An 11,365-nucleotide genomic window follows, 5' to 3' on the forward strand; every position below is an offset into this window, starting at 1 on the left:
GTTATTTTTATTATGTTTGGGATGCTTTGTACTTCTTGTAAACTTGTGGAATAAATTCGAATCTTTCCACAAAGGTACGTATAGGTGAACGAATGAAAAAATGTAGTAAAGGAAATCAGGGAACCATCGACGAAGGGAACCAACGAGATCTAAACGGGCCACCAGAAAAAACCATATGAGCGATTCATTGAGCGATCTGAATGATAACAGGTGCGAGAGCCACGGAGGAAGACCCATTATTTTCGATGGTGTTTATGGTGAACAAATGAATGTTACCAAACGAATATTTCCGACCCAAGCAGTTCCATCGTAGTACTGCTAAGACTTTTACCCTTCTCTTACCGCTCTTGCTCCGCCTCGCGTGCAAAGACTCCCCGATGCCTCCTCTTTCGTCCTTCTCCGCCGTCTTGTCCAGCTAGAGAAGGTGGGGAGAGGGGCCAGTGTCGCTTCTTGCCCTGTAGATTCTCGACTCATGGTTGTGTCCCGGTGTTGTGGCTTCTTGCCGTCGTGTTGGTGGAGCTCCTTGCTGTTTTGGAGAAGCGAGCAGGGCTGGATCGAGATCTTTATCCTCGTCAATGTCATTGCAGGCGTTAGTCACGACGCGGCTGGATGTCCACCACCACTAAATAATCTCCAGGTGACTAGATCGAGTCCATCTCTTTCTCCCCCAACTTTGAATGATGGATTCATCTTGGTCCCATATCGTTGTCTATTTTCAATAATCCCCTATCCTATGTTGCTTCTCTTGTCGGATTTTGTCCATGAAATCCGTTCCATCTAGCGATTTTCTTTCTGTCCTCTCTCATGAGGTCTAAAGCAGATTGGTTTGGGGGCGTTCACATGTTTTCTCGGTCGATTTCTGAGCGACGCCGATTGCTTTTCCTAACGATGTTTTTGTGTGCATCCTTGCGTTTGGAAGAGCCCGATCTAGAGCTGCTATCTGACCGTCTTGTGCCTTTCTTTTACCTCAAGTTCAGAGGCCCACTATGCTGTCCCATGAAGGCCTTGATTGCAGGTCTGGTTCAAGCTGGTGCGTGTGGCTCCGGTGGGGGAGCTCTGCCCGAGTCAGCGGACGTAGTTCATCGGTGATATGGACTCCCCAATATCTGCTATGCTGACGATTTATTCAAATTTGTGCATTGCTGCTGGACTGGTTCAATCTGTTGCACTAGCGACCTAATGTCGTTCACAAGGTGAGCGGAGGTTTTGTGGCTTCTCCTCCCTAATGGCAGCCGGGCTGGCTTGCCAGCGACGAGTCAATTCCTGGTCAGTGGAGGGATGCAACATGCGATGATGATGATGATGTTGCAAACCTGGAGGTGGTAAGGCGACACACAACGTTGCGTTCAGCGGCGGCTGGTGTGCGTGACCACTTTGGATTTCTTTGTAATTTTTTGTTTCATCAACGTTGCGTTTGTAATCGGTATAGGTTTGTCATATCGTGGTACAAGGATCCTATTTACATATGTGAGGTCTATTTGGTAAAAAATAAATCAGTTCCATCGTCTCTCACATGTGTGTTGAAAAGTCATGACTCGAATATTACCAAACGACCCCTCTAAGTAACATATCATGTGACAATAACACCCTCGTTGGACATACCACAAACTTATCCGCATACATCGTAGTAGTATCGAACAAACACAGGGGCCTCCCTACAATCCATTATTAAAACGTAACACAGGGGCCCGAATGAAATAAACTCCTTCACAAAATCCGTCCCTTTACTTAACTTCCCCCATTCCCAAATCACACTCTCCACCCCACCGCCACCTCCAAGTCCCCGGCGACGCTCCTCCTCGACCTCGCCGCCGCCCGCTCCAGCCTAGGGTTTGAGGCTCCCCGGTGGCCGTCGGATCTCGTGGCCTCCCTCGATGCCCATATAAGGAGCACGTCTCCCCCTGAGGCTCTCGACCCAATCTCTCTCGCGCTCTAGGGTTTCCGCCGCCTCGACGACAATGGGATTGGGACGCACGGTGGTGTCCGACGACGAAGGTGCGCGATTTCGTTGCTCATTTCCGCGGTTTCGGGTCTTTTGGTGCTCTCGGCGGTGGTTTCGGTGCGTTTTCTGATGGAAATGTTTGTGCTTCTGTTCGAACCCTAGAAGAGGACTTTATCGAGGCTGAGGAGGAGGAGGATGAACCGCGGCCGTCACGGAGGGGCAGGGATGATGTCGACGAGCAGGACGACGACGATGATGAGGAGGACGAGGAAGGTCAGTTTGATTTCTCCGTTCTGTTTGATTTGGCTGGTGTAGTTTGCAGTACTTGCCTTTTTTCTACTAGATGAATCGCCTGTGGTTTCTTCACGACCTAGTACGGAAAATTTATTCGGTAAAATTGTTCGTGAGCAGAGGAGGGACAGAATGAATATGAGAAGGATGGCTTCATCGTCGATGACGCGGATGAGGATGAAGAGGAGGAGGAAGAGGAAGCAAGAGCAAGTGATGATGAAAGACGCAAGAAGAAAAAGAAAAAGAAGAGGTAGTTGCTTTTGATGCCTCCTTCTGTAACAGAGTATGACTTCTTTGTAAGTTCCTAAAATGTAATATATGTGGCCAGGGAATCAGAGGATTTTGAGCTTGATGAGGATGACTACATGTTGCTCCAGGATAATAACATCACTGGCATCCATCGTCCGAAGCCTGCTGTAAGCTTTAGGATATCTGTGTCTGGATTGAGCTTTCCTGCTCCAATCTTTATCATATTTCACAAGAATGGACCTTTTCTGCTTACTCTAGGGAAACAAATTTAAGCGGTTGAAGAAGGCAGGAAGGGAATCTGAAATGGGTGAGCATTCTGGCTTCTCTGATGACAATGCATCGGGTAAAAGGCGTACCGCCGAGGAGAAAGTTCAGTATTCCTTGTTCGGAAATGAAGGTAGCTGCTTCTGGTTCCACTTTATTTTGCTTGTATTCCATCCCAGTAAGTTTTGCTCCTTACTTTTTATTTGCCGCAACACCATTTGATCAGAGCCCTTTGAGGAGGATATTGTCGAGGAGGATCAGCAAGCAGATGAAGATGATGTTGCTGAAGATGACATGGATGATGAAATGGCTGACTTCATTGTGGACGAAGAGGAAATTGATGGGAATGGCCAAGTTGTGAAGTACGTGCTTCTGTTTTGTATTTTGTGTTAACTGGTTTGGTATTGATGTGAAATTATCCAGATCATGTTTTGTTAAATGTACATGTGCTATTGTATTGCAGAAGGAAGAAGGTTAAAAGAAAGCCTCTTAGACAAGCTGCAGGTGTTTCATCATCTGCTTTGCAAGAGGCCCATGATATATTTGGGGATGTTGATGAGCTTTTAGCACTAAGAAAGCAAGAGCTTGAGAGGGATGCTATTAATTCTGGCGAGATGAGAGGAAACAGGCTTGAAGATGAGTTTGAGCCATTTATTCTTGCAGAGAAGTATATGACACCGAAGGATGAGCAAATCAAAGAAAATGATGTACCTGAGAGGATCCAGGTGAGTACCATTTAGACACCTCTAAAAGACAGTCCTAATATTAGTTGATAATCAATGTCTTCTATTGCTCCTTTTGGCAGCTGTCTGAGGAATTAACTGGTAATCCTCCGGGTCTAGAGGAGAATTCAAGGAGGGAGGAAGAGAGTGTATGGATACACCACCAACTCACTGGTGATGGATTTCTCTCCTTTTTTGGCAATGAGCGTGCGAACAAGGAGATTGAACAGACTGACATTGTGAATGTCTTGTATATGCTACATGTCAACAAATTTGAAGTACGGTTGATCTCGTTATGTAATTTCTTATGTTTGATTTGCTGATGTAGTTATTTTGTTGCCAGTTATAATCTATTGCTTCGTGTAATTTCCAAATTTGATCTGCTGATATATTTATTGTCTCATGTCAGATCCCATTCATTGCAATGTATAGGAAGGAAAGCTGCCCAAGTCTGTTGGACCATGATGTCCATGAACCAGAGTATAAAGAAGGCAAACGTGAAATGAAGTGGCATAAGGTAACTGTTCACACACTAGGCAGGTGTTGGTCTCCCATAATTCATCAAGATTTTACAATTGCTGACACAATTCGTGTGCTTGTAGCTGCTTTGGGCTGTTCAGACCTTAGACAGGAAGTGGCTACTTCTGCAGAAGCGCAAGCTTGCTTTGCAGATTTATTATGAAAACGATTCGAGGAAGAGAAACGAAGAATAGATGATGTTACAAGGCAGACACTCAATCGGCAGCTTTATTACTCTATTATTGAAGCACTAAATGATGCAAAATCTGAGAAAGAGGTGGAAGATGTGGACGCGAAGTTCAATCTACATTTTCCTCCCGGCGAAGTTGAAGAGTTAGGTCAATTTAAGCGACCGAAAAGGAAATCCCTATACAGTATTTGTCACAAGGCAGGGCTGTGGGAGGTTGCTAACCAATTTGGCCGGAGTGCTGAGCAATTAGGCCACCATCTAACTTTAACGAGCGTACCTGTACGTGAACTTAGCTCACACTTCACAGTAACAATACTGTATATGCAACCTATCATTTGTCCACATCTATTCTTGCCACCTGGGCTGAATCCATTGTACCATTCACACCTTATCTGCATTTGATTATTTCAGGAAGCGGGCGAGCTTGACAGCGGGAAAGATTCTCCTGAAGATGTTGCTACAAATTTCACATGTGCAATGTTTGAAACTCCACAAGATGTTCTTCGGGGTGCCAGACACATGGTACCCAACATCTCACATATTTAACCATTCTTTGTAGGGTCTATTCATTTCCTATGACCAAAACATCTCACATATCTTGCTTGTTTTTATCTCATCAGGCAGCTGTTGAGATCGGCTGTGAGCCTATTGTAAAAAAGCATATCAGGGGTATCTTCATGAACAAGGCTGTTGTCACAACAAAGCCCACACCTGAGGGCAATTTGATCATAGATCCCTACCACCAACTATCAGGTGTTAAATGGCTGCGAGAGAAACCACTAAACAAGTTTGTAGATGCACAGTGGCTTCTTATTCAGAAAGCAGAGGAAGAAAAGCTCCTCAAGGTTACCATATCATTACCAGAGGATGCAAAGAAAGAGCTCATGTCTGAGGCTCGTGAGAATTATCTAAGTGACTGTGTCAGCAAGTCTGCACAATTGTGGGATGAGCAACGGAAGATGATACTGGATGATGCCTTCCTCAATTTTCTTCTTCCATCAATGGAAAAGGAAGCTCGAGCGCTGTTGACAGCAAAAGCCAAAAGTTGTCTCCATATGGAATACGGACAGCAGTTCTGGAACAAGGTTTCTGTTGCTCCATGGAAGAAGAAGGATTCTGACAAGAAGGATGCTGACCTTGATCTGGATGATGAATCAGAGCTGAGAGTTATGGCCTGCTGCTGGGGTCCTGGGAAGCCAGCAACCACGTTTGTAATGTTAGACTCATCAGGAGAATTGGTGGATGTTTTGTATGCTGGTTCTCTCAGTATTAGATCTCAAGGCGTTGCTGAGCAGCAGCGGAAGAAGAACGATCAGCAGAGGGTTTTGAAGTTCATGACTGACCATTCACCGCAAGTTGTATGTGTAGGAGCATCAAATTTGAATTGCAGACAACTCAAGGATGATATCTATGAGGTATTATGCTAATTTACTTATCTTTAAGTAAACCATGTCTGTTGTTTCATCATTATATAAGTATACGGCTATACACGAGTACCTCTACGTGTATGTTTGGACAGGGCCTCAACCACTTAAGCTTGATCTTATCTCTCTTTATATAGAGGAAATCGCACAAACCAATAACTAATAGTGAAGCACGGATACTTTGCTTTGTTGCCGTACCGGTATCGGATACTGCTCGGATACGGGATACTGATACTTCCCGATACGTATCCCGTACGTATCTGCTAATTTTTTGATTAAAGAAAAAATAAGAAAATTACAGACACATGAGGGATACCCAAGGGATACTCGAGTGATACTCAAGGGGTACTTCAGCCAGCCACCATACACTCGTCTTCTACCGCTGATCCTTCCACTCCACCCCATCCCCATCGAATGACGGTGACCGATGGGTCTTCTTCTTCCTCCATCTCCTATTCCCCTTTGGCTATATTCATCCATGGCTCCACCCACCATTGATTTTGATCTCTGAATTCACTCCTTCTAAGCAATGACTAGTGCTAGTACGTCCCCATCAAAGAGACCTTCGATTGGGAGCTCGAGCTAGAGCATACACAACTGTAACAACTACAGGAAATGCAACCCAACTACTAGCTGCTAATCGTGTGATTTCTAAGATGAATTTTAATTCTTTAATTGTTGAAATATCTATGTTGGATGTGGAGAACATCCACATTCATGTTAACCCTATGAAAAATATTTAATTTATGTATTTTTAAAATATTTACATATATATGAAACGTATCCCTGTATCTTTGTTTTTGAAAAATTGTCGTATTGCAGTATCCCCGTATAGCGTATCAGATACGTATCCAAGTATCTGTGCTTCCTACTATTGATGTCGTTGTTGCACAAGCTACTCACTTTATAAGTTTTTTGCACATACCACCAATTTTTTTTTGTAATAGGTTGCACATAGGTCTCAGAAAGTGAAGAAACTTTCAAATGGCTCGTCAAAATTGTTTCAGACTTTCACATGCTAGTTAGTTCATATTGTTTCAATTACTAGATTTTTTAAGATGTTTTATTTCTGAAGATTTTACCAAATGTTGGTTGAATCTCATATAAAATCACAAAACTTTCAAACAGTAAGATTGTTCAAATTTTTCTAGATCAGTTAGGGTACATTGTCAGCTGATGACATGTGGACAGGCAGAGCAGATCATCACAAACTCGTTGGCCCTGGTAGTCAGACCTGTTGTTAATTAGCTTAACCTGTGATTTGGACCTATGTACAACCTATTACAGGATAGTTGGTGATTTATGCAAAAGACATGCAAAGTGAGTAGTTTGCGCAACTACGACACCAATAAATGGTGGTTTCTGCAATTTCCTCCTTTATATATGACAGTTTGCTATCAACAACGGCATCATGTATCACCTTGCTATTGTAGAACATCACATGTCATTAGCTATTGTTGATGCTGCATACATTAGCATTACTGCACCTTTTCTCCTGTTGCGACAAGGAGACACAAGGTGCCATCCCATCTTGGGCTAGCGGGCTTCATGGGGCTGCAATAGATTTTTAATGCCTACTGTTGCTGTTACATCACTAAAAACTGTGTTATTTGAACACTTATTTTGCCTGCTCCTTTGCAATGAAAAATCCAGTTGCTCCATTATTTCTTTTAACATTTATATTTCCTGCATCCTTCTGTTCAACCTCTTCATCATGGGTGCTTTAGTTGCTTTTGGATTGGTTGATTTTTCATATATGTGTCTACCTTAAGTTGGGAGGAGCCAGATCGCAGTGAACAACGCAACAACACTCGTCTATAGCTGATAGTATGATTTGCTTCATTCTATACTGACTTCCGTCCTTGCATAGGTTATTTTTAAAATCGTTGAAGATCATCCAAGAGATGTGAACCCGCAAATGGAAAATTTTAGCATTGTCTATGGTGATGAATCCGTGCCTCGGTTGTACGAGAACTCTCGCATATCTTCAGATCAGCTGCCTGGCCAGTCAGGTAGTACAGTGCATTGACTTACTGTTTGCTCTTTTGATCTTGAACCTTCCAAATAACTCTTCTTTTGTATCTTAATTTGTGTATAGCTATCGTGAAGCGTGCGGTGGCGCTTGGTCGGTACTTGCAGAATCCTTTGGCGATGGTTGCAACACTCTGTGGACCTGGGAAAGAGATACTGTCATGGAAACTCCACCCCCTTGATCAGTTCCTTACTCCTGATGAGAAGTATGAAGTTGTTGAGCAAGTAATGGTCGATGCTACAAATCAGATTGGCTTTGATGTTAATCTTGCTGCTAGTCACGAGTGGCATTTTTCCACTTTACAATTTGTTGCTGGTCTGGGGCCACGTAAAGCTTCAGCGTTGCAGAAAGAATTGGTGAGAGAGGGATCCATCTTTAGTCGCAAGGAGCTGGTAAAACCTCTTGGAAGGAAGGTATTCATGAATGCGTCTGGGTTTTTACGTGTCCGACGAAGTGGTGCAGCTGCAGGCAGTGCTCAAATCATTGATCTGCTTGAGGATACAAGGATCCATCCTGAATCATATGCGTTAGCAAAGAATTTGGCCAAGGATGTCCAGTCCGAGGACGCAGATGAAGTGAATGAGATGGATGATGATGAGCAAGAGATGGCAATTGAGCATGTAAGAGAGAAGCCAAAAAAACTTGTGAGTCTTGAGATCGATGAATACATGAAGAGTATTCCGGAGGAGTCTCGTAAAAGGGAAACATTGTATGACATTAGGGAAGAGCTACTGCGTGGCTTTTCTGACTGGAGGATCGGCTATGCTGAGCCAAGTCCAGATGAGGAATTCTGGTTGCTTTCTGGTGAAACTGAGGATAACATAACAGATGGAAGGATTGTTCAAGTAACTGTCCGTAACATACAAGAGAACCGAATAATGTGCACATTTGATTCTGGTTTGAAAGCCATAGTTATGGGAGACAATTATTCTGATGAAGGCTATGATCCAGAATCACTTCAGTTGCATGAAGGTGACGTATTAACTGGCAAAATTAAGAATGTGAACAAAAATAGGTTCATAGTTTACCTAACATGCAAGATCTCTGAATTGAAGAGAAGGCCTTTCTCCAGAAACAATCATGATCCGTACTATCATGAAGAAGATATCATTCCAAGCCAGAATGATAAGATCCGGAAACAGAAGGAACTTGCAAAGAAACATTACAAGCCTCGGATGATTGTTCATCCTCACTTTCAGAACTTCACAGCAGAAGAAGCAATGCAGGTTTGCTGTCCTACCCATTAAATAGATTCTGTTCTGCACACTTCCTATCTTTTGCTCTTTCGTTCCTTCGTAATAACTTTGTTCGTTGAAACAGTTCTTGGGAGACAAAGAGCCTGGTGAGAAGGTCATTCGGCCTAGTTCTAGGGGCCCATCATTTCTAACACTTACCTTGAAGATATTTGATGGTGTCTTCGCACATAAGGAGATAACTGAAAGTGGCAAGGATCATAAAGATATTACAAGTTTACTTCGCCTTGGAAAGACGCTGACCATTGATAATGAAACTTTTGAAGATCTTGACGAGGTTGGTGCATGAGATAAATTTGAGTAGTAATGTTGCTTTGGGTTCATATCAATTGGCTGCAACCTGCAATCCTATTTCTCCTTTATCAGTTAGCTGCATTTTTTCCCGCTAACATGCGAATCTTTCCTTCTACAAATGCACAGGTAATAGACAGATATGTGGATCCATTGGTAGGTCACCTGAAAAGCATGCTCTCCTATCGTAAATTCAGGAAGGGGTTAAAAGGAGAGGTTGATGAAATGTTAAGGGCAGAGAAGACAGAGAATCCTATGAGAATAGTCTATTGTTTTGGCATATCCCATGAACATCCAGGCACCTTTATATTATCCTACATTAGGAGCACAAACCCACATCATGAGTATGTAGGGTTATACCCAAAGGGCTTCAGATTCCGGAAGAAGGATTTTGACAGCATCGATCGCCTTGTGTCATATTTCCAGAAACACATTGACAAACCACCACCGGAATCTGGCATGTCAATGCGAAATGTTGCTGCAATGGTTCCTATGAAGAATTCAGATTGGGGTTCTGGTGGTGCTAATGATGGGTGGAGGGGAGATGGTGACAATGGTAGGGACAGACCTTTCTCTGGAAGATCAGGTCAGTGCTTAAAGTATTGCAATTTTTTGTTGTCAAGCTTAGCATTTGATTTGTTTAGCCATCTTTACCACTTACCATATGCTTACTTAGGATAGATCTGAATGCTAAGCTGGCTTTTCTTGAGAATTTCTTAGGGTAATCACATGAAACAAATATTTGAAAATTACTCTGTTTTGATTTTGCCTCTTGTTTTATTTCTGCCTAATCACAAGTTTGTGATTTGTAACACATCATTGCATTGTATAGTTGACACTAAAATCTTGCCAAAATAACGCTTTAAGATTGTCAGAAGTACACAAGCACTCTTAATGTATCACTTTTCTTCCTTTGAAAGCAGGAGGTAGGTTTGATTCAAGGGACAGCTCTGGTGGCCGTGGTCGTGGGCGCGGGCGCGGGCGTGGACGAGGTAACTTCGGCAGCGATGATGGTGGTGGTGGCGGCGGCAACAGTGGTTGGACTGATAACATTGGCAGTGGTGGAGGTGCATGGGGCTCTGGCGGAGGATCTGGAAGTGGAGATCCCGGATGGGGCGGCGGCGGTGGTGACAATAACCGTGGCGGCGGTGGAGATGGAGGCTGGGGTGCACCTGCAGCTGCCTCAGACGCTGGTGGTGGAGGCTGGGGAGCACCTGCCGCTGCCTCTGATGCTGGTGGAGGTTGGGGAGCAGCTGCTCCTGCTGGCTCTGGTGCTGGTGATGACTCGGGATGGGGCAGCGCCAAAAAGGCGGTTCCAGCACAAGATGGCGGAAGTGGTGGTTGGGGTACCGGTGGTGGGGGCTGGTGAAGGGTGCGCCGTGCTGCCTGCATAAACCCTTCGTAGAACTATCAAATGGGAAACTTTTTTTTGTTTGAATCCTGTTAAAGACTCTGCTTACTGCTATCGACGGGAGAAAATTGCCACTATGTTGGGACTTGCTAATCTACTAGTTGCTGTGGTCTTGTGACTTTCTGGACGGCCTTATATCTGAATGCATGTACAGGTTCCGTGCATTTGTCTTTTGGTTCTTGGTAGCACTCATTATCCTATGATCGCGATGCTTTATTTTCTATTTCAGTTGTTAGCTTTTGCAGTCCGCTTCATGTTATGATAATAATAATAGCAAAGTAGCATATTATGCATTAGTATCGGTTGGATTGCCACGGATTCAGGGTTATTTTTTGGTGTATTCAAACTGCCGGTTCTAGCTCTAATATAATTGTAGTGGATGAAATCGTCTAAAAAGAGGAACTTAATCGAGAGTATGCATGCTATGTGGACTCTCGTCTCTCTAGAAAAGGAAAGAGGAGCTTGAGGTGGTGCCGGGTAAGCACCCATTCTCAAGAGATTGTTCGTGGCTGCCATCTGTTGTGGCTGGAAGGCGTCATTCAAGATCGGCGGTCTGGATGGGCGTGGAATTCCGTCCTGGTGAAGCCCGTGAGACGTGAGTGTGTTGGTTCCACACGCCGCCTTGTTGGTTTCCTGCATGACAACTTACAGGAAAAGCATGGTCGAAGGGTCGACCATGGTCGTTGAGCAGTTTATTAAGCGGTACAATAGGATAGAGCGTTAGCCTCCGTTTATTCTCAATACATACATAAATTTCTCTCATAAAAATACATGCAT

The 11,365-nt window shown here is 43.8% G+C and overlaps 1 protein-coding gene across 1 annotated transcript; it reads left to right on the forward strand.

Annotated features, from left to right (window-relative positions):
- The first annotated feature begins 1,758 nt into the window (after window positions 1-1,758).
- Window positions 1,759-10,752, forward strand: LOC124707380 (transcription elongation factor SPT6 homolog). Its single transcript, XM_047239036.1, is given in 18 exon segments — window positions 1,759-1,995; window positions 2,105-2,215; window positions 2,354-2,483; window positions 2,562-2,649; window positions 2,741-2,879; window positions 2,973-3,108; window positions 3,210-3,471; window positions 3,552-3,746; window positions 3,878-3,985; window positions 4,071-4,149; window positions 4,152-4,456; window positions 4,589-4,699; window positions 4,798-5,592; window positions 7,472-7,613; window positions 7,700-8,859; window positions 8,954-9,163; window positions 9,307-9,763; window positions 10,101-10,752. Coding segments are annotated over 18 exon segments (4,911 nt in total). The 5' UTR covers window positions 1,759-1,958; the 3' UTR covers window positions 10,547-10,752.
- Window positions 10,753-11,365: the final 613 nt, after the last annotated feature.

The sequence above is a fragment of the Lolium rigidum genome, chromosome 4, assembly GCF_022539505.1.
Source record: "Lolium rigidum isolate FL_2022 chromosome 4, APGP_CSIRO_Lrig_0.1, whole genome shotgun sequence".
NCBI classification, from domain to species: domain Eukaryota; kingdom Viridiplantae; phylum Streptophyta; class Magnoliopsida; order Poales; family Poaceae; genus Lolium; species Lolium rigidum.